This window comes from Globicephala melas, chromosome 2 (assembly GCF_963455315.2).
Source record: "Globicephala melas chromosome 2, mGloMel1.2, whole genome shotgun sequence".
Classification (NCBI taxonomy): domain Eukaryota; kingdom Metazoa; phylum Chordata; class Mammalia; order Artiodactyla; family Delphinidae; genus Globicephala; species Globicephala melas.
Window position 1 is genome coordinate 7,146,350 of NC_083315.2, and position 22,267 is coordinate 7,168,616.

A 22,267-nucleotide genomic window follows, 5' to 3' on the forward strand; every position below is an offset into this window, starting at 1 on the left:
GCGCAGCCCAAGTCCCCGAGTCCCTCACCTTATAGACGGCCACACAGGCTGATGTGCAGCCTAGGTGAACCCCGATGGCCGCCATGAGGCGGCAGACACGGCGGTAGCAGTAACGACCGGTGCCCCCTGCCGCAAGAGCGCCAGGCCGCGGAACAGCCCCATCAGGCACCGCGGAGACTTCACGTTCCCGCCCGCCCACTGCGTCCGGTCCCTCCGCCGCGGCTTCCCGCGTCCCCGCCAATCAGCGTGAAGGTCCCGCCTTCCCCCTCGAGCAGTCAGCGAATAGCTTTACTGCGTCTCTCCCCGCCCCGCTGGGGAGGCACCGCGTGAGCGAGAGTGCGCACGCGCAGGTCGGGGAGGGAAAGGAAGCGGCTGCTCCGCTCCGCCCGCTTCCATGCCCTTTTTCTGAGAGCCAATGGAAACTCACGGTTGAGTTGCATCATGTGTCCCAGCAACTCCAGGCAGATTATTTTCCAACTCCGGGTCTGCGCTCCTGCGTCCTGGAGCAGCCCCGGGCGATAGCAGCGCGGCGGTTGATTTAACAGGCGGCGGCGAGGCGTTTGGAGTTGGCTCAGCATGTGGTGCGGGAGCCCAGCCGCAGTGGTGGCCTTTTGCGCCGGGCTTTGGGTCTCTAACCCGGGGCGGGCGCAGGGCCAGGAGGCCGGGGGGCGGCTGGGCGCCGACTGTGAAGGTGAGCGGTGTGAGACCTGCTTGCATGGCGGTGACACCGCGTCGCAGTGCAGCTGTTGTCGGCTTTGGCTTCTCTCGGGCCTGTCTATAAATAGCATTTCACTTAGGAAATACGGGCCCTGGCCGTGGCTTCCGATCGCCTTCGCCCAAGCCTAGGCAAAAGTTCGAGCCGGGCCCAGTGACACCTTCAGGCCGCGTTCTTGGTCTTGCTCGATTAAACTGCCTCAGAGCTGGTGGGTTTGGATTTGGATTCGATTTTGTGCAAACGCACGTAGAGGCAGACGACCCTGGCTCCAAAATGATTCTGCTGCCCTAACCGGCGAGACTTGCCTTTCCTTGCACAGAAGCCTTTCAAGTTCAAATTAGTTTATAACTCCCCAAAGGAGAAAACATGACAAATTGTAATTGAGTTGAAATGGCTTAAATCAGAGCACATAACTAACATTTGTTAGGACTTTACAGGGAAAAGTTTCTTAACAAAGGCGTACCTTAACTCCTTAGAAAGAGGAGGAATACAAAAAAAGATTCCTTTTCTGTTCACAGAATCTCAGCTGTGGACTTGCACTCAGAACAGGTGGGTCTACGTCCCACCCAGCCTTCTGGCTCTGAGGCCACTGTACCCGGTTCTGGCAAAATCAACGTGATAATACCTACAGCAGAGGGCTGGTAACGAGGTCAAAGGAGATAATTAGCTGTGCTACCTCCTTCCTCCTGGACTACTGTAGCACTTACCTCCGTGTTTCATTCATTAAAATAATTAGCTTAGATGTATATCCGCTTCACCCTTCTCTGAGCTTTCGAATCTATTCTTACATAACAGGAAATGGTAGGTTCACAATATATGTTTAATGAATGGGTGAGTATAGACTGTAATATAACTGAATAAAGTCTTAACAATTGGAGTCCAGTTTTCTATCAGCCCTGCAATAATTAAACTTTTCTCCAGAAATTTAAAATACCTACATGATGCTATTGTCAAACTTTAGATATAGATATTTGTTCAGCCAAGTTATAATTTTCAGTTAAAGATCCCTTATAACTGGGTACTATACGTTTAAAGCAGAATTTGTGAGGCATAAACAGTTGACTGGCTTAATCATCAGTAATTTAATTGCTGGAGCTTCTACTTAAAAACATTTCAGAAGAGCCAGAGCCTCTGGATTAATTGTGAAGCTTCTAACATCTTTCTTGAATTTATTACAGCATATTGTGATTATTAACTTGCATGTCTCAGTAACCTGGGTGTATATTTCCTTATATTTTCCTTTTCCACTGTAGAATCACAACAAAGGAAATACTGGTTTTAGAACGAAAAGAAATAGAGTCTAGATCTGGCTCTGTTTCAGCTTATGAGTCTTTATCATTCGCCAATTAATTTTCCCTCAGTGTATAAGATTAAAATTCTATACATACTGTAGGGCAAATTTCCATTCTTATCTTGACTACTCTGTGGCATGGGACACCAATGACTTCTTTTATCAGTAAAAAACTGATAGTTGGGCTTCCCTGGTGGCACAGTGGTTGAGAGTCCGCCTGCTGATGCAGGGGACACGGGTTCGTGCCCCGGTCCAGGAAGATCCCACATGCTGCAGAGCGGCTGGGCCCGTGAGCCATGGCCGCTGAGCCTGCACGTCTGGAGCCTAGTCAAGACTAGCCCATATGTCCGTATAGTGGGAACTGATGGTGGCTGCTCTTTTTAGAAAGGACATGTGTTCTTTAGGTTTTTGTTTTTCCTAAACTTGGATTGCTTTACCCATTCATTTTACTTGCCTGGGCCCTGTGAATATTCAAGTTTATGACTGCTTTAGGTCATGTGAAGCTTACTGAAAAAAAAAATGTAAACGTTTCTGAATTTATTTAAAAGGATTGTATTATGGGGCTATTAATTTTTTTTTACTTTGAAATAATTATACATTCACTTATGGGACTAATTTTAATAAACAAAACCCTATGACATAAATAAAAAGACTATGGTTATCTGGTTATAGCAATAAATGCATGCCAGGATCCTTAACTTACTAATTTGTTAGGTGATTTATAGTGAGATTAATCTCACAAGCTTCTTAGATAGCCTCATCCACCAGAGGGCAGACAGCAGAAGCAAGAACTACAATCCTACAGCCTGTGGAATGAAAACCACATTCACAGAAAGATAGACAAGATGAAAAGGCAGAGGGCTATGTACCAGATGAAGGAACAAGATAAAACCAGAAAAACAACTAAATGAAGTGGAGATAGGCAACCTTCCAGAAAAAGAATTCAGAGTAATGATAGTGAAGATGATCCAGGACCTCAGAAAACGAATGGAGGCAAAGATCGAGAAGATGCAAGAAATGTTTAACAAAGACCTAGAAGAATTAAAGAACAAACAAACAGAGATGAACAATACAATAACTGAAATGAAAAATACACGAGAAGCAATCAATAGCAGAATAACTGAGGCAGAAGAACAGATAAGTGACCTGGAACAGAATAAAGAAAAAAGAATGAAAAGAAATGAAGACAGCCTAAGAGACCTCTGGGACAACATTAAACAACATTCACGTTATAGGAGTCCCAGAAGGAGGAGAGAGAGAGAAAGGACCTGAGAAAATATTTGAAGAGATTATAGTGAGATTAGTCTCTTCATGTAAGCCCACAACAGCATCCTTCCCATGACAGGGTGATCATGTTATTTCCTCACTAAATATCTTTCAGTGATCTCCCAATTTCCTCCAGGGAGGTGCTTCTCCTTTGTTCTCCCACACTATCTAGTACATGTCTCATAGTGGAGAAATCGTTTTGGTCTCCTCCATGTGTGCATTCCTTGACAGTCAAGACCGTTTCTCTCACCACATCATCTCCAGTGGCTACCGTGGTGTGGGGCATAAGGTAGGCACCCAATTCTGTTGAAGACATGTACGCACATATGCTGCAATAAAATATTATATAGCTTTTAGTGAGTCAAAAGTGTATCTTTCAAAGTACAAGTTAGAATTCCCAACACCCACCCTCTAGGTAATACATTGACAACAGAGCAACAGTTAAGGTGTAGAAATCATCTGAAGGTATATTGTGGGAGTAGAGAAAGAGCTTTGAGGCATCAGGACACAGGGTTTCTTTTTCAGGAAGAGGAGAATTACAGGTCACCAGGAGGCTTTAACGATGGTTTATGCATGGACCATTACAGTAGGTGTCTCCCTTGCATACTTGGTCTTTTGCTAATTAAACTTAGCAAAATACGTGTTGGCAAATGTCTCGTTTTCCTCATTCTATCAGTAGCATTTCACACAGCTGATCAGTCAGTCCCTCCTTTTTAACACTTTCTTTGCTTGTCTTCTGGGACACACTCACTCTTTGTTCTCATCCTCCCTTACTGGCTGCTCCTTTCAGTCTTTTTCTGGTTCTTTCCAATTTCTAAACAATGGAGTTTGACAAGACTGAGACCCAGGATCTCTCCCTTTTGTGTGGTCTCATCCCACAAAGATCATTTTAATGTTGATGACTTACAAATTTAGTATTTGTCCTAGAATTCACCCCTGAACTCCAGATTTATATCCCCAGCAGCTCTTTACTGTTTGCAGTGTCAGACATTATATTAGGGGTCTCCAGAGGAACAGACCAATAGGATACATACATACATCCAGATAGATTTATTATAAGGAATTGGCTCTCCTGATTATGGAGGCTGAGATGTCTAAAATTTGCAGTGTGGGCCAACAGGCTGGGGGCCCAGGAGAGCCAACGGTGCAGAAAGCAGTCTGCTGGAGCATTCCCTCATGCTTTTTTGTTCTATTCATGCCAATCCTTTGTGTTCTATTCAGGCCTTCAACTGATTGGATGAGGCTTATCCACCTTATGGAGGGCAATCTGTTTTAGCCAGAGTTCACTAATTTAAATGTTAATCTCATTCAAAAACACCCTCCAAGTGGACACATCAAATTAATCGTCACATTTGTCTAGAAGTATCGCAAAGTTCACATGTCAAGACTGAATTCCTGCTGGTCTCCACAAACTTGCTTCTCCTGCAGTCTTACCAGTTCAGCAAATGGCAACTCCCCTCTTGCAGTTTCTCAGGCCCAAATCCTTGGGGTCATTCTTGATTTCTGTCTCCGCCCGCTGCCGCCGCCCCCGCCCCCACCCCATGCCACATCCAATCCATTAGTAAATTCTTTTGGCTCTGCCTTCAAAATACATCCAGAATCCAACCATTCTCATCACCTCCAATGCTCCCACCCTGGTCCAAGGTATGCAGCTATTTTAAGAAACTCCAAATGGTTATGCCTGCTTTCATTCTGGCTACCCTGCAGTCTATTCTCCAAAGAACCTCCAGAGGCATAATTTAAAAGTAATGTCAGATCACTGCACCCTTTTGCTCAAAACCTTTAATGGCGTGCCTTCTCAGAGTAGGACCCAGAGCCCTTACCATGACCTCAAAGCCCTAGATGACCTGGCATGCTGCTGTTCATTTGACCTCATTTTCTACCATCCTCCCTCTTGGTGGGAGGGAGGCTCCCTTATGGTTCTTGGACCTGCCAAGGACATGCCTACGTTGTTCTTCCCTCTGCCTGGAGGGGTCTTCCCTAGCACTCCACTTAAGGTGTTCTCCCACTTCCTTAAGCTTTATGCTCAAACACGACTTTATCTGAGAGACCTTCCCTGACCACCCCATTTAGAATAATACTATTACCTTATACTATTACTCTATCCTCCTTACCAAATTTATGTTTCTTCACAGCCACAAGATACTTTTATTTATTCACCAGAATGTAATCCCTGAGAGTAAGAGCTTTGTTTTTCCAACAACCTGTAGAATACTGTCTGGCGCTTAACTGATTGCTCAATAAATATTTGTTAAAACCACGACACGGCTATATTATATTTAGCGTTCTGTTCCTAGTAAATAGCATTAGGAATGAATATGACTTCATGTTCTAAAAACTGACATTTCTGATTGTCTAGCTGAAAACAACTGAAAACACTGGATAAAATAAAAATGTGAAAATGTTAAGTGTGAGTTAGTAAGGCATACCCAGAGGCCAAAAACAATGTGAAAGTGGAAACCAAAAGAGGTAAAGGGACCCCTGAAGCTGGGATTTTTCTTGAGGGTATTTGCCACCCAGGCAATTTAAACTTAGATTTTCATGGATGTAAAATAAGGAGAATGAATAAAATAAAAAGAATAATGACATAGCCCAGAACCTTCCCAAGTTAGGTGTGTCATACTGGATCCTCCCCCAATTAGTTTGGAACCCCAGAGAGCTAGACTTTCCTTATAAAAGGTGACCTGGAAATAACCACAATTCTACCACCATTCTTTAGAGACTAAAAGAAATTGCAGTACTTGAACTTTTTACTGAATAAAAGGTAAAACAAAAATGTCTCTTGATCACTCATACTCACAAGCTACCACACATATGCATTGAAGCCCAAATGGACACAGCCAACCCGGGTGATCCAAAACGTCTCAAACTGAGAATTTAGTTTACAGGGATTTCAAGTAGGCATCAGCAAATGTTAATCTCACATAGGAATCCACCTTCAATCCAGTCCCACAAAATTCTAATAATTCCCACAAAGTTCTAAGAAAGAAAGCTCACATTCGGAAAAATCACAAACCCATGGGAAGAAGAGCACCGTAAGTGACAGCCAGTTGAGACAAGAGACAGAAGAAGCATACCTGGACAGGCTTCAGGTTTTACAATTATCAGGCACTGAATATAAAATATTTTTATTATATTTAAAGAAATAAAGGAAGGGATTGAAAATATGAATAAAGGGCAGGAGGCTATTAAAAATGTCCAGACAGGGCTTCCCTGGTGGTGCAGTGGTTGAGAGTCCACCTGCCGATGCAGGGGACGCGGGTTCGTGCCCCGGTCTGGGAAGATCCCACATGCCGCGGAGCGGCTGGGCCTGTGAGCTATGGCCGCTGAGCCTGCGCGTCCGGAGCCCGTGCTCCGCAATGGGAGAGGCCACAACAGTGAGAGGCCCGCGTACCAAAAAAAAAAAAACCAAAACAAAAAATGTCCAAACATATTTGGAAAAGAACCAAATAAACATGTACAAATAGAAAGTAGTGAGATTAACCGCAGACTAGACACAGCTGAGAAAAGAATTAGTGAGTTAGAAGACTGAAGAAATTGTCAAGAAGGAATCACTGAGCAATTAAGAGAATAAAAATATGAAACAGAGATAAAGGTACAATGCAGATCAAGAGAAAAATTCCCACATATGTTAACTGGACTTCCAGAAGGAGAAGAGAGAGTGTACGGGTGGAGCAAAAGAGATGATAGCTCATTTTTCCAAACGGATGAAAGTCATCAATCCACAGGTTTGGAAGTCCAGTATATTCCAAACAGTATAAATAAAAATACTTCCACATCTAACCATATCAGAAGGAAATTGCAAAACACAAAAGGAGAAAAGAGAAAATCTTAAACACAGAGAAAGAAGACTGATGAACTTAAAGGGAATGGCAATTAGACTGTCGGGTGATTCAACGTTGAAAGGCCCAAAGCCACAGCTAGTAAATATTAACTAGTAAAGCCAGGATTTGGACCCAGAGAGTCTGGCTTCAGAGCCAAAGCACTGAATCCCTACCTATACTGCTTTCTGAGTGTGGAGTTGGGAACTAATTTATTTAAGGCAATATTAAAAATAAAATTAGAACAATGAAGTAATATACAAATTATTCAAGAGCTTCTGGTTATTCTTAAGTCTTAACTCATGACAACATGTATTTTATTCCTAGGTAGCAAGTCTCCCCTAGTACCGGTACCAGCAAGACTAATCTGGTGTCTTTTTTTCCTTCCAAAATCAAGCGGGAGCAGATAATGTAGGACTGCCTTCAGTTCTAGAAGGTGTGGATGGAACTGCTGAAAATAATGTTCCTAGCTCGCTGATAATTTAATAATTCCACTAACTTGATTTTAAACTTTATTATTATCTTTTCTAAAACGTTGTAGCTCTTTTCCTGCAGGTGACATTATTATATTTTTCAAGTACTAAGTTAAGGAGTAAATACTCAAGTTAAAAGACAAAGATTGTAAGCCTACATAAAAACATCCAACCAAATGATTTTTACAAGAGATGGGTCTGGGCAAAAGAGTTAAATCTTTCTCTTCCACGGGAAAAAACTATAATAAATATCTAAGACTAAAAATAAAATTAGGAATTAGCCACACAAATATGTTATTTAAAATTTGTAAATTCCAAAGGAATCAGCTATAAGAGTTGAAAACGAAAGCTTTGAGTTTGGGGAAATGGGGAAGGGGAGACAAGGGACACTATTTTTCAAACTGAACATTTTATAACTCGCTGGCTTTAAACTTGGTGTGGGGTGGGGGAGGGACAGAGAGGGAGAGAGAAGAGACCTGGAAACTACAAGTATAAAAATTATTTTAGAGTGTTTTTCTTAAACAGGAGTGGAGAAATGGGATGTGATGTTGAGAGAGGTTGTGTTGCTTTTAAGATATAAGAATTAACAGCATGTTAATGGAAACAAGACAGGAGAGAGAGGGCAGAGGTGCAGAAGCAGGGAGTTGATAGGATCTACTTTAGCAGGTGGAAGGGTTGTCACAGTTCATTCATAGAATTAAGGTAGACTGTGCTGATACACGTGTTGTTGATGTGGTGGCAGAGCAAGCGAGAGTTCTTTCCTGTTGCTTTTTTTTTCCCTCAGAGAGATAGGAAGCACCACCATCGCTGAGGATGGGGTGGAGGTGTGACACAAGGTTTGAGAGAGCTGCGCAATTGTCCTCTTGGGAGTGGGAGAGAGTGAGAATGAGGTCAATGTAGTAGGATTGTTGGGAGCACTGATGGCTCACTGAAATGAGCGGTCATGAATTTACAGTGAGACCAGTGAGTACGGCTGTGCTATTTCCTCCAGCCATGTTCAGTGAGTATAGGTGCAAAGTTTTAACCAGGGTTAGGATTTTGCTGGGTGAGTCCAACAAGGGAGAGAGATGCAAGGGAGTTCAGTTTGTGTGCAAAGGAGTTATTATAATGTTGAACCACGGAATCTAAGCTGGGTGGGGAAGCAGGGTGAAGTGGTGGCAGAATCAATGAATAGTATGACCTGGCAGGGTCAGGGAATTGTTTACCTTGGGGTGTTAGAGGATGTGAGCTGGAAAGATGGGAGATGATGATCAGACAATGGGATGTTTCCACTGAGATTATAGAGGTTATAGTCATTGGTAATGACTGGACCTAAGGGTATGACCATGGTGATTTTTCATGTATTTTGGATATTAATCCTTCGTCAGTTTATAAGTTGTAAATATCTTCCTCCAGTTTGTGGCTTGTCTTATCATTTGCTTATGATTTCTTTTGCATTAAAAAACTGGTTAATTTTGATGTAATCAAATGTATGATCCGTGTTTTGGTCTCTTCTTTAAGAAATCCTTCTCTATCCTGATGCCATAAAGATGTTTTCCAAAGGTTTCTTCTAAAACTTTTGTAGTGTTGCTCTTCCCATATGTCTTTATTCACCTGGGATTCACGTCTGGGTGTAGTTTTGGATAGGTGTTTAAGTTTAACTTTTTCCATGGCAGGTGGTCCTAGTACCATTTATTGACTAGCCCATTTTTCCCCCACTGATTTTCAGCATCACTTCTGTACTCTACCAAGCTCCTCTAGATTTGTGGATTTGTTTCTAGACTCACTAGTTTGTTCCACTGGTCTATTTCTGTGCCAGTCCCACAGTGTTTCAAATGCTATAGCTTTAGAATTAGGTCTTGATATCTGATAAGGTCAACTCCCCAACCTCCTTCTTCTTCAAGTACTTCTTGACTTTCATTTGCTCTTGTTTTTTCATCTGTATTTTTGGATCAGTTTATCAAATCTATAAAAAAGCCTATTGAGATTTTCATTAGAAGAGCATTGAGTTTATCGATCTACTTAAAAATAATTATCATCCATAATATTGAATCTTCCCATCCATGAACATGGCTATTCTTCCCATTTCTTAGGTCTACTTTTAGGTCTTTTGATAAAGTTTTCTAATTTCTTTCCTTCAGAGTCTTGCTATACTATGAAATTTATTCCAGGTTACCCTAGAATTCGCCACTCTTCCTCATGCTATTTCCCTAAAATTCTTTCTAATGTGAGGGCTGCTGTTTTCCGGCATATGCTCTGGCCTCCATGTCCTTCTCTGATTGCTTGGACACTTCCCCTTTGGGACAACAACGTGGGAAAACAGCCTCCTTCTAATTCATAGTACCCTAGTGGATAAGCATGTGGGCCCAGAGGGAGACCATCTGGGGTCAAACTCCCTCTACCACTTACTGGGCAAGCTCACTGGCCTCTCTCTGACTCAGGTTCTTCTTGTGTAAAATGAGGATAGTAATGTATCTACATCCGAGTTTTCTTCTGAGACTTGAATAAGTTGATCCACGTAAAGTACTCAGAACAGTGCTAACCAATGGTAACTGTGGTTGTTCTTATTGCCTGTGCCTCTTCTGAGGGTCATCTCTTCACTGACTCTGGACCGTGGGATTGAATATGATTGTTCCGACTGGGGTTCAAACTGGAACATACAGGCAGATGCAGACTACCAAGGGGCTTCATTCCAGACACATGTTCTGTTTTTTCTCTATACTTTAAACAAAGCTGTCCCAAGCATCATATCCCAGAGGAGGCAATATTTTCTTTTAGGGTGAGTGACATTTTGTGGGAAAGTTCTCCTATTAAGTGGAACTTGTTCCACAGATTGACGGATTGATTCAATAAGCTCATGTTATTCAAGGCCCAACACTAAGCTAAAAGCTACAGGCCTGAAACCATTCTTAAGATATGAATTTAATTTGTCACAATGCATTGAATCATACTTACTTTTTTATTTGGTGGGAGAAACATATACATAGGTGTGGTAGTGGTGATATTGTACACAAATACATAATTTATTTGTTCCTTCTAGTGTGTCAAGAATTCTTGAACCGATTCTACAACTCCTTGATAGCCAGAGGAGTCAACTTTTCTCTGGACACCATAGAAAAAGAATTGATCAGCTTTTGCTTGGGTGTCAAAGGAAAAGAAAACCGCCTGGTATGGTAAATCTTCACCTTTCATTTTCTCCCTGTGCTCAGAGAAAACTGCTAATCGTTTCATTTCTCATCTTGAATTTAATGTTCTCCTTCTTCGATGCTTGCCTCAAGCCTGCTCACTGCAGAAAGCAAGCAGAAATTGATCTTTCAGGGAAATGGAGTCAATGTATTTTCATCTAGAATATGTCTCATTTCATTTGGCTTTTTGAAAAAACCATAGGCAACCAATCCCACGATTTCTTAAAGGAAATTATACAACTGAATTCCTAATGAGAATTTACTGTCCTGAGTTAAGAGTGGGTAGACTTTCCACTTCTTATCAAGACAATTAGTGAAACATATCAAAATATTTTTACATCATTATTTATGCATAATTAATGAAGTACTTTTATTATCTTGTAATGGTGTTTCCTGGGTATACACAAATGACCTGTTTCCATATACTGTTTTTACAGCACTAAAGACAAGCTTGGGCCAATTCATTTTGCCTAAAATCGTCATGTTGAATCTGTCAGTTAAATTTTCTTCGTTGACTGCTCACCACTGACACACTATAAAAGTCTCAGCATTTGTCTGCACCATTAAGCTTTATATTTTTAAACGTCAAACGCTTGTCAGGGAGCTTGAAAGGCAGTAGAACATGATGGAACAGGGCATGGACTCCAGAGCCAAAAGGCTAGATTTTTAAATTAATTCGGTCTTTTCTTCTCGCTAGTTGGGTGACCTCCAGTTGGCTTGGGTGTAAAATACTAGTACCTACGTCACAGGATTGTTATGAGAATTAAATACATCAATACCTTTAAAGCCCTGAGAGCAGTGTCTCGGCGCAGATAAAACATTTAGCAAGTGTTAGCTCTTATCAGTAGTCTTTAAGCATCATGTGAATTGCAGGGCGCTTCTAATTAGGCTGATCCTGGGAATGGAGCCATTGGTTTTCTGGTGTCTTAGCAGGGGTTAAATTTAAAAGCTGGGCCACAAAAACTAGGTTAACCTCTTTCTCACTTCTTGAAACTATACTACTTGCTTTTTTTCAGTGTCTGGGCCCCTAAAGTCTCTTCATTCCCCTTCAGTGCTACTATCTAGGAGCAACAAAAGATGCGGCCACAAAGATCCTAAGTGAGGTCACTCGCCCAATGAGCGTGCACATGCCTGCAGTGAAGATTTGCGAGAAGCTGAAGAAGATGGACAGTCAGATCTGTGAGCTGAAATATGGTATAACGGAGTCAAATGTTTTTTTCCCCAAAGGTCCAGCATATTGCCAATTCTGTAAACATAGGGCCAGTTTCTAAAAAGTCAGCGTTAGAAAGAAAGAAGCTCTACACTTGCTAATAGGGTGCTGGACTGCTGTGTGGTGCCTAGTGCCATCTGAACTTCTTGGGGGAAGAGAAATGAAATCTGGTACAGTCAGCATTAGGTAAAACTGCCCACCCAAATGGCAAAGGTTAACCTCTAAAATCACCAAGGCGTTGTCAACTACATATGGCAAGGAAGAGTTCAGAATTTCAAGGGAGCAGCTACTCGTGGTGAATTAGCTCTTGGTAACCTATTAGGACAAAAGCTGCATCTATTCAAAGGGGATGTAAGGACTCTGAAGTTTTAAATGGGACTCTAATGTTCTTCCTAGAGCTATCATTCTGCCAGCTTCAACTTTTAGGAAATAGGTTATTCACATCAAAGCAGGTTTTACCTGACGAAATAGCCTTATCAAGGGTGCCTAAAATAAACAGCCAGAAAAGGAAGATGTCCTATTTAAAACATTATCCTTGGCCTTATAAATTTTACATACATAGATCTATTCTTATACAGAGGATTTGTATCTGGGCCAGTCTTTCGGGTAGATTGATTAGGTATCATAAAAGGCTGGAGGGGGACTTCCCTGGTGGCCCAGTGGTTAAGACTCTGTGCTCCCAATGCAGGGGGCCAGGGTTCAATCCCTGGTCAGGGAACTGGATCCCGCATGCCACAACTAAAGATCCCACATGCTACAAGGAAGATCCTGAGTGCGCAACTAAGACCCGGTGCAGCCAAAGAAATAAATAAAATAAAAGGCTGGGGGATTCCCCACTTAGCCTATCCTAACACCTGTAATTCCACCAGTAGAAATCCATTTCCTTTGCTTACGTCATTGTTTGATGTTACATACCTGGCATAGTCTTGTAAACTACCTAAGTAATTAGCACCCAACTCTGAATTACTTTAGTCTTATTTTCCAGCATAGCTGTGTAATATAAGCCTATGCACCATAGCTACACAGATGTCTTTAAATAGGTTTAAGGTCAGAAGATAGCAAAGACAAACTGTTTCTCAAATGGCCAAGGGCAGGCCCTAACTTCCAGGGTGGTTGATGAGGCAGATTTATTTTTTTATTGGCTTTCAAGTAATGAAGTAGAGGCAGGAAGCACTGAGTCCATATAAACGACAGCCCCCAAAGGGACAAAACTGTCCTGATTCTTCCATTCAACAAATTTCTTTTGAATAGCTTTTACTATGAGCAAGGGATCTTACTGGGATCCTTGAATAATAGAAAAATTAATCAGATATTATTGAGAAGAGGAGAGTACTTATTAATGTTTTGGCAATGCTGGCCACTAGAGGCCCTTGGGGAGCCATGGACTAGATTTACTGTTGGTATTGACCTTTTCCCTGTAGTTTTAGGGAGTCATAGAGGATTTCCCCCTTTTAAAGTTAATGCCAAATGCCAAATCCTCTAGAATAACCTGAAGAAACTACCAACACTTGCAAGAAAGTATTTTCTTCCTTCAACCATTTATCTTGAATAGACCACTAGTTCTAAATTCTTCCCAGCTTATATTTGGCAGGAAAGTTGAGACTGAACAGGGGCCTTTGAGCTGTGTAGTATTAATAATTTGGGCTATAAAAGTTTCTACTCCTAAAGGTATTTTGTCATGTCAGGCAGGAAATTAACAGACAAGGTAAGTGTAGACTTGGATTATGTTTTCAATTAGGAAGGTGTTATTTGGTTTTTGACCTGAAAGAATGTTTTCGCTTGCTCTGTTTTTTATTTTTATAAATTTATTTTATTTATTTATTTTTGGCCGTGTTGGGTCTTCCTTGTTGCACGTGGGCTTTCTCTAGTTGCGGCGAGTAGGGGCTACTCTTCGTTGCAGTGCACGGGCTTCTCATTGCGGTGGCTTCTCTTGTTGTGGAGCACGGGCTCTACGTGCGTGGGCTTCAGTAGTTGTGGCACAAGGCTCAGTAGCTGTGGCTCGCGGGTTCCAGAGCACAGGCTAAGTAGTTGTGGTGCGTGGGCTTAGTTGCTCTGCGGGATCTTCCTGGACCAGGGCTCAAACCTGTGTCCCCTGCATTGGCAGGTGGATTCTTAACCACTGCGCCACCAGGGAAGCCCTTTGCTCTGATTTTTAAAAGAATGGGAATCACTATTAAAAAATGTAAGGATTCTCTGGAGCAGAGTGTAGCTGACCCTCCAAATAAAAAAGCCTTTAAAATCCAACTTCTATTTATTTATTTCCAGCTTTACTGAGATGTAATTGACATATAACAGTGTGTGAGTTTAAGGTGTACAATGCATTGATTTGATATACCTCTATCTTGCAATATGATTACCATGTTAGCTAACAGCTCCATCATATCACATAATTACCGTTTCCTTTTTTGTGATGAGAACATTTAAGATCTACTCCTCAGCAACTTTCAAATATGTAATACAGTATTCTTAACTATAATCACCATTTTGCTGTTCTTTTTCAGGATTGCTTGGGCAATTCAGGGTCCTTTGTCATTCCATACAGATTTTAGGATTTTGTTTTTCTATCTCTGTAAGAAGTACCACTGGCATTCCGGTAGGGATTGCACTGGTTCTGTACATTGCTTTGGATGGTACGGACATTTTAACAATACGAATTCTTCCAAACCACAAACACAGGATCTCTTTCCATTTGTTTGTGTCTTCTTCAATTTCTTTCATCAAAGTCTTGTAGTGTTCTGTGTATAGATCTTTTACCTCCTGATTACATTTATTCCTAAGTCTAAAATCCAACTTTTAACTTAGGGTACACTGACTGGAAGTTCTGATAAATCACTTGACAACTATGTTAGGTTATTAAAAGGCTTTTAAATGCCATGTTCTACTATGTAGGGGAAAAAAGGAGTGCTTCAAGAGGTCAAGTTGAAAAAGTCCTAGGCTGCCACTAATTGTAAAATAAGTCAACTTAAACGCTGTATCTATGTTCAGGCACACCCCTGGTGGTGAGGAAGGGGGAAGGAGACTTTCCTTCGAAAGAGAAAAATTGCCCCTTTCTCACGGGGAAATCAGAATCACAAGTATATTATAGATGAGCTTAATTATTTTTCTATTTTTGGGCTTGGCAATAGAGAAGTAGCTGAGATCTTGACAGCCTTTGCAGATAATCTGTAAACAGGGAAACAATAGTCTCGCTAGAGGAGTTAGATGTTGGTGATAGGTATTATTGGCAAGAATGTTAGGAGCAAGATTGGCTGGTACCGAGGCACCAGCCTTAGAGAGGTGGCTGTACCCCCAAAGGTCTGTCAATAAACCCTGTGATGATTTTGGTAATCCCAGTGGAGGGGTGGAGGGGTCAGGTGAGTTTAAGCAGAGATCCAAAACAATTAAGGATCAGTGTTAATGCTCCTAATTTTCTTCATGGGTTTGGGTTTCTTTAATTTGTATTTAAAAACTAGTTTACATTCTTTAGATTGTATTTAAATTCTTTAAATTCGTATTTAAAAACTAATTTGTATTAGTGCTTTGTAATATGTGTGCTCATCTGTTTTACCACAGACATATCTCATATAAAAGTGAATCGTAACTTTCTAGCTAGTTACAATCTATGGCTTTCAGTTGGCCGCACACACAGGGCCATCCCAAGGTACCGCCTTTTATTGATTCCATTCTTCTCACCTTAGGAGCAGCAATTAGGATGCGGTGCTATTTGTTTTATGAACATTGATCTTGAGAAGCCATGGAGTGGTAGCAAAGACTGCAAAGCTACACAGGCCCTGTTTTGAAGCGAGTGTAATTCCATGGAAAGAAAGTCCAACAGATCATGAGTTATCCCAATAGCTTTGCATGTGATACATTTTTCTTAGGTATGTCTTGTTTTCCATAGACACGGGAACTGTTCCCCACTTTGAATCACAGGGTAGTCAACACCAAGATAAGTAACACTATTTGCTTTTCTAAGTGTTTCATAGTTGGTTTTGTTTTTTAAAAATTGTGCTTTTCCTTTTTGTCATGAAGAAAAAAAATTGGATTTGGCATCAGTGGACCTGTCCAAGATGAGAGTTGCAGAGCTGAAACAGATACTGTACAGCTGGGGAGAAGAGTGCAGGGCCTGTGCGGAAAAAACCGACTATGTGAATCTCATCAAAGAACTGGCACCCAAGTACACAGCGACGTACCCCAAAACAGAACTCTGACCCCCAGAAGCTGGTGCACCACTGATTGTGATTAGAGACAAAATGCCTCTCTAGGATACGGACGCGTTTGTTGAGAGGAACCAGGAATTGCAGTGTGTGTGGTCTCAGACTTCTTGTTTTGATATTACACCTCAGAATTGGTTACCTGGGTTTATAAGTAGAACGGCTAGTATTAGTGGTTTCTTAAATCTGCAGTGTACCAAAACCTACGAGTGCCTTTCTCATGATTTTCTTGTATGTGAGTTACCATTGCCTATCTCCTAAAACGGGGAAAAGTGAACCACTGAAAAATCGGTGTAGGAAATTGATTCTAAGCAGGAAGAGAGTGCTCAGAGGTTCCTATCTATGCACTAATTTTTTTTTTTTTTTTTTTTGCGGTACGCGGGCCTCTCACTGTTGTGGCCTTTCCTGTTGCGGAGCACAGGCTCCGGAAGTGCAGGCTCAGCGGCCATGGCTCACGGGCCCAGCCGCTCCGTGGCATGTGGGATCTTCCTGGACCGGGGCACGAACCCGTGTCCCCTGCATCGGCAGGCGGACTCTCAACCACTGCGCCACCAGGGAAACCCCTGTGCACTAATTTTTAATTAAATATGTTGGATTAGAGAAAGACAAATATCATATGCTATCACTTATATGTGGAACCTAAAAAAAGGGTACAAATGAACTTATCCACAAAACAGAAATAGAGTCAAAGACATAGAAAACAAACTTATGGTTACCAGGGGGTAAGTGGGGGGAGGGATAAATTGGGAGATTGGGATTGACATAAACACACTACTATATATAAAATAGATAACTAATAAGGACCTACTGTATAGCACAGGGAACTCTACTCAGCCATAAAAAGGAACGAAATTACATCACAGTACTCTGTAATGACCTATATGGGAAAAGAATCTAAAAAAAGAATGGATATATGTATATGTATAACAGATTCACTTTGCTGTACACCTGAAAGTAACACAACATTGTAAATCAACTGTACTCCAATAAAAGAAAATGTTGGATCATGACAAAAGAAATGATGTTTAGCTTATCTAACTCCCAACTTCAACCCAAATGATAACCTGGCATAATCAGAAGTCTTTTAAAAAGTAAACTTTGTGTTTTTAACTGTAAATCACTCTACCTTCTAGCTCTCTTTGGTATCAGAAATAGGAGGGCAGGAAGCACTACTTGAAATTAGTGTTTCCCAGGTGAAGAAAACCTTTTTAAAACCTATTTAAACCTACTTAGAATAGATCAAGAATCCACATGAGTACAGCCAACGTTTTAGGGAATTGTATCCACACTCACACTGTTAACTGAACCAAGCTCAAAGTCATTTGCCCGGCTTCCTATCACACATTAGACAAGCTTTTGATAGAGGATTAAAGAATATTAACAGCACCTGTGGACAACATGGAGCTTTATGGTTCTTAATGCTATTTTATCAGCTTTAAATTGTAAAATCATTTTTGGTTCCATTTTCTGGCCACACAAGAATAAGAACCCCACTGTAGACATGACTGCCTCTCTGTGGCAGGTGGAGGTGGGGAATGACTGCAGGGCAGCTGGAGGGGACGTTCTGGGGTGATGGGAATGTCCTGAATCTTGATTGGGGTGATGGTTACATGGGTGAATATGACTGTCCAGTTCATCCAGCAGTACAATTAAGATATGGGCATTTTATTGTATGTAAATTATACCTAAAATACTGCTGTAGAAAAATTATTTGAAAATTAAGTAAAATCAATTGATTCAAAACATCTTGTTTCTTTAAGAATTGCATTTTCTTAGAGTCGCCATATGACCCAGCAATCCCACTCCTGGGTATATCTCCCTCTTGGGCATATACCCAGACAAAACTATAATTTGAAAAGATACATGCATCCCTATGTTCATAGCAGCACTATTTACAATAGCCAAGACGTGGAAACAACCTAAATGTCCATTGACAGATGAATGAACAAAGAAGATGTGGTATATATATATATATATATATATATATATATATATATATATATATATATATACACATACATACACACACACACACACACTGGAATACTATTCAGCCATTAAAAAGGACATTTTTGCCATTAGCAACCACATGGATGGACCTAGAGGGTGTTATGCTCAGTGAAATAAGTCAGACAGAGAAAGACAAATACTGTATGCTGTCACTTATATGTGGAATCTAAGAAATAAAACAAACTAGTGAATATAACAAAAAAGAAACAGACTCACAGATACAGAGAACAAACTAGTGGTTATCATTATCAGCCATAAAAAGAATGAAATAATGCTATTTGCAGCAACATGGATGGACCTAGAAATGATCATACTAAGCAAAATAAGTCAAAAAGAGAAAGACAAATACCAGATGATATCACTTATATGTGGAATCTAAAATATGGCACAAATGAACATATCTATGAAACAGAAACAGACTCACAGACATAGAGAACAGACTTGTGGTCGCTAAGGGGAAGTGGGGTGGGGAAGGGATGGAGTGGCAGTTTGGGATTAGCAGATGCCAACGAGTATATATAGGATGGATAAACAACAAGGTCCTACTGTATAGCACAGGGAACTATATTCAATATCCTGTGATAAACCATAAGGGAAAAGAATATTTTAAAAAAAAGAATGTATATATATGTATAATTGAATCACTGCTGTACAGGAGTAATTAACACAACATTGTAAATCAATGATATTTCAATAAAATAAAAAAAAGTTCATTTACTTACTAGGAGTTCTTTTGGGGAGTGGAGGAGAAAATTTCCAGACTGAAAGTACACAATGAAAGTATAATTTTCACTCTGAAATGCCGCATAGGTAAAAGCATTTCCAGCTGGGCAGTTGGGATACAACTGAACTTGTCAGAGAATTAGTGGTTAGTAACTTAAAAATGAGAATAAAAAAGCTTTGATGTAATAAATAGCCCAGAGGGTTATTGTTTCTGGATGTTGGCAGCTTTGGGCATTTTGCGTAAAGCACCTACTTTATTATGAATTATATTTTTTAAAAGTCCAAATTTAGGCTATTTACAACCTTTATGTTTGCTTTTCTTCAGTGCATTTTGAACCTATCGAGAAACTTGTCATTTGAAAATAATATGTGTGATGTCTGCTCTCAAAATCAGGTCATATTTCTGTGTCATGTTTTCAGGATATAAATCTAGGTAATGAGAACACTGCCCAGCAAGTCATTCAAATCCATGACGTTTAGTCTGGTTTTGATCTTGTTACGATGTGGCTTCTGACTCAGTAGGGCTGGGTGGGACCTGAGACTCCGCATTTTTGGGGTGTGTTTTTAACCCCAAATCTACAAGCACACAAGTTAGAAATCAGACATTCTGACTTCAAAGAGTGACAAAACGCTGGGCTAAAAATTCTCATCTAAACAGTGGTGGTCTGGGGCAGACATTATTCCTAATCTACTCTAGATCTCAAAAACTCCAAGCAGAGGACCCTTTAATTTGGTTCCCAAATACACACGAGAGGCTAGATAGAGCACGACTTAAAAGTTGTAGTTATTCACTTGAGTATAGATACTTGTAATCTACATTCCACCAAAGAGTGTTAGCTTTAGAACTAGTTACCTTGCCATATAGGACAAGAAAATATTTGATTATCAGATCCTTAAAAAAAGCAGAGCATTTTGTGATCCAGAGGCCCCGTCTGTGGGTTTGAGCAGCTCTTCTTAAGAGTCTTTTCTAAGCAGATATCTGAGTTTTTATCCTGAGTGTCATCCAGAAGAAATTATTGTCAGGTGCCCATTCGTTCACAGTGTGTTTGAAAGAAAAATAATTCCATCAAAAGAGAAGTAGGAAAGGGAATGAGTAGTATGTATGATTAAGTTTGTTTGTTTGTGTTTGGTATGCTTTTCACCGGCAAAAACTTTTGAGAATTTGGGATTGTGTTGGCATATCCGGTGCTGAATTTCTAAAGCTCACCAGGATTTAAATTAAATTTTTAATGCGTGGGACCTACAAATTAAAAATTTAAATGTGGTTGTTGAGAGAGGAAAGGTCGTTGGTTGTCCATGAAGTGGATCAACTTTAAGGCAGTATCTTTTAAGCTTCTTGGGTGATTTCCCCGTGAGGCTGTCCTAGGTTCTCTGCGCATAATTCTGACATCTGCCTCCCCACGGTGATAGTCCCTTGCTGTGGGAAGCTCAGCCTGTGCATTCAGCTCTTCCAGAGTTTGCTGGCAGACTCTGCGAGCCAGCATACATAGTACGGCACGTGCATTTTCTGTGAATGTATCCCTACTTCTGAAGACACCTAGTCGATCATACTGTGTAAGAGATGGATCAACCCACATTTAGAACAAGAGAAGAAAGCAAAAAGGACTCATAAAAATATATAATACAGGCCCATGACCCATCACCAAAAATACTTGGAGCTAGGTATTCTTGGAATTCATAATTTTTCAGATGCTGGAAAGATAATATGATGCATATACTAAATATTTCATAATCTCCTCTGGGCTTGTGGCTGTGCCCTTCCATAAACCCAGGTCAGGTTTTGTCATTAGGAGAAATCAGGCCAGGTTTTGCTTGTCAAAGGAGTTGCAAAAAAGAACTTGGTATTTTCAGAGCTTTTCGGATTTCTGAGTCTTAGATGAGAGAGCGTGGCACTGTAGTTCTGTGGTGACTCCAATCTAGGGTTTATCAATCATGAATTAAGACTTCAGCCCTTCTTTGATAAAACCTCTACCGCCCATAGACTAGTCTCCCATAGACAGAACTTGTTTCTTCTAGAAAGGAGTTGAAAAGCACCTGGGGGCCTCAGAAAATTAGGACTCCTAGTGCCTTCTTTCTTTCTTTTTTGGTCACACGCCTTCCATGAGCATGGTGTGTGGTAAGCATGAAACACCCACCTAGGAACCAGTGCTCACCAGGCTGTCTTCCTTCCAAACGAGGTGGGTCAGCAGTGGTTTCTCCTCTTCAGGTCATGGTAGCCAAGAAGCCGAAAGGAGCAGCTGGGCTCCTTTCTGCAGCCCCCCACTGCCTTAAGAGCCCTTCTCTTTCCTCAGACTGAAAGTCTGCTCAGACTTTGCAACCCACTGTCCTGTCTTACAATCAGCTGCAGAAGACATTGTTTACAGGCTCTTGCCTTTTTCCTTTTGAATTTTTTAAAACCTATTTTGGAAAGAACAGATCAGATGTTGGTGCCTTCGTGACAGAGCAGCTATAAATACATTCTGAGGGATCTTGGACCATGCAATTTCTAGCAGGTGGTAAACTTGCTCACCTGCTTGATATTATCTAAGAATGTGTGTGTCTGGCCCAGGAATTCATTTCTCCCTATTTCTGAGTCTTCCACTGACAGCCAGATATTCACTTCTCATATACCTCTGTTCTTCCTGAGTCCTAAATGAATAAGTTCTTTGTTTCTTTCAAAAAAGAAATCCAGAAAGAAATTATGTTTGGGCCTCCCTGGAAAGTTCAGTGTCATAGCACCTTGACCTTGGGCTGTAAGTGCTCAAAAGCTTAGTTCAGACCCAGACTTTGCAAATGATCTTTGCAGTTTCTTTTACTTTCTCTAATATAGTTTATTGGTGGTTCCCCCAAATTTCATTCTATTGGAAAATCTTATTACTGTAATTAATAGCATCTTGACTATACAAAGATAGAAATAATAAGATGGAAAGAGTATTGAATCGGAATTTGAATTCTAGGTTTGCCTATGGCTGGTTGTGCTACCTGAGAAGACTCATTTAACTTTTCTGGCCCTCTGTTTTTCATCTTAGGATTCAGCTATCTACTTAATTGCATTATTGTGAGGATTAAATGGAAAAAAATATAGGTAAAAGATGTAACAGAGTGCCAGCTCAGGGTGGACGCCTCAGTAGATATTAGTTGAATCTGAATTGCACTTTTAAAAGTTTCATTTATTGTCACAGCATTGTACGTAAAGACATTTTAGAGATGAGGAAGTGAGAAGACATTTAGCAACTTGTTTACTGAGGCCAGGAAATGAATTCAGGTCACCCGGCTTCTGGACTGGACGTAACTTTTAGGCTGAGAAACTCAGGGGTGAGAGAGTTTGATGATTTGGAAACTTGGACTTCGATCGTTCGGAATAAGGAACATTCACACCTCATGCCTTACAGTTCTTAAAGGGATGGCAAATAAAGTGGTTG

At 40.8% G+C, this 22,267-nt stretch overlaps 2 protein-coding genes across 2 annotated transcripts in view; one reads left to right on the forward strand and one right to left on the reverse strand.

The window, feature by feature from the left end:
• The window catches only part of LOC115840027 (heat shock 70 kDa protein 14), a 38,080-nt gene extending 37,877 nt beyond the window's left edge, over positions 1-203 (reverse strand). The window contains exon 1 of the mRNA XM_030832438.3: positions 29-203. Within this exon, the coding sequence (XP_030688298.1) occupies positions 29-85 (57 nt within the window). The 5' untranslated portion in view covers positions 86-203. The remainder of the gene's footprint in view (positions 1-28) is intronic.
• A 273-nt stretch (positions 204-476) lies between these two features.
• On the forward strand, positions 477-16,540 carry CDNF (cerebral dopamine neurotrophic factor). Its single transcript, XM_030832443.2, has 4 exons — positions 477-691; positions 10,586-10,713; positions 11,783-11,924; positions 15,952-16,540. Exons 1-4 carry the CDS (start codon positions 577-579, stop codon positions 16,128-16,130), a joined length of 564 nt encoding a protein of 187 aa, XP_030688303.1. The 5' UTR covers positions 477-576; the 3' UTR covers positions 16,131-16,540.
• Positions 16,541-22,267: the final 5,727 nt, after the last annotated feature.

What these genes read in the sequence shown, in the direction of transcription:
- CDNF (XM_030832443.2), top strand. Translation starts at nt 577, where the DNA reads ATGTGGTGCGGGAGCCCAGCCGCAGTGGTGGCCTTTTGCGCCGGGCTT. An exon ending in GCTGGGCGCCGACTGTGAAG is followed by an intron (nt 692 to 10,585) that starts GTGAGCGGTGTG and finishes TGTTCCTTCTAG; the next exon opens with TGTGTCAAGAATTCTTGAAC. An exon ending in AAGGAAAAGAAAACCGCCTG is followed by an intron (nt 10,714 to 11,782) that starts GTATGGTAAATC and finishes ATTCCCCTTCAG; the next exon opens with TGCTACTATCTAGGAGCAAC.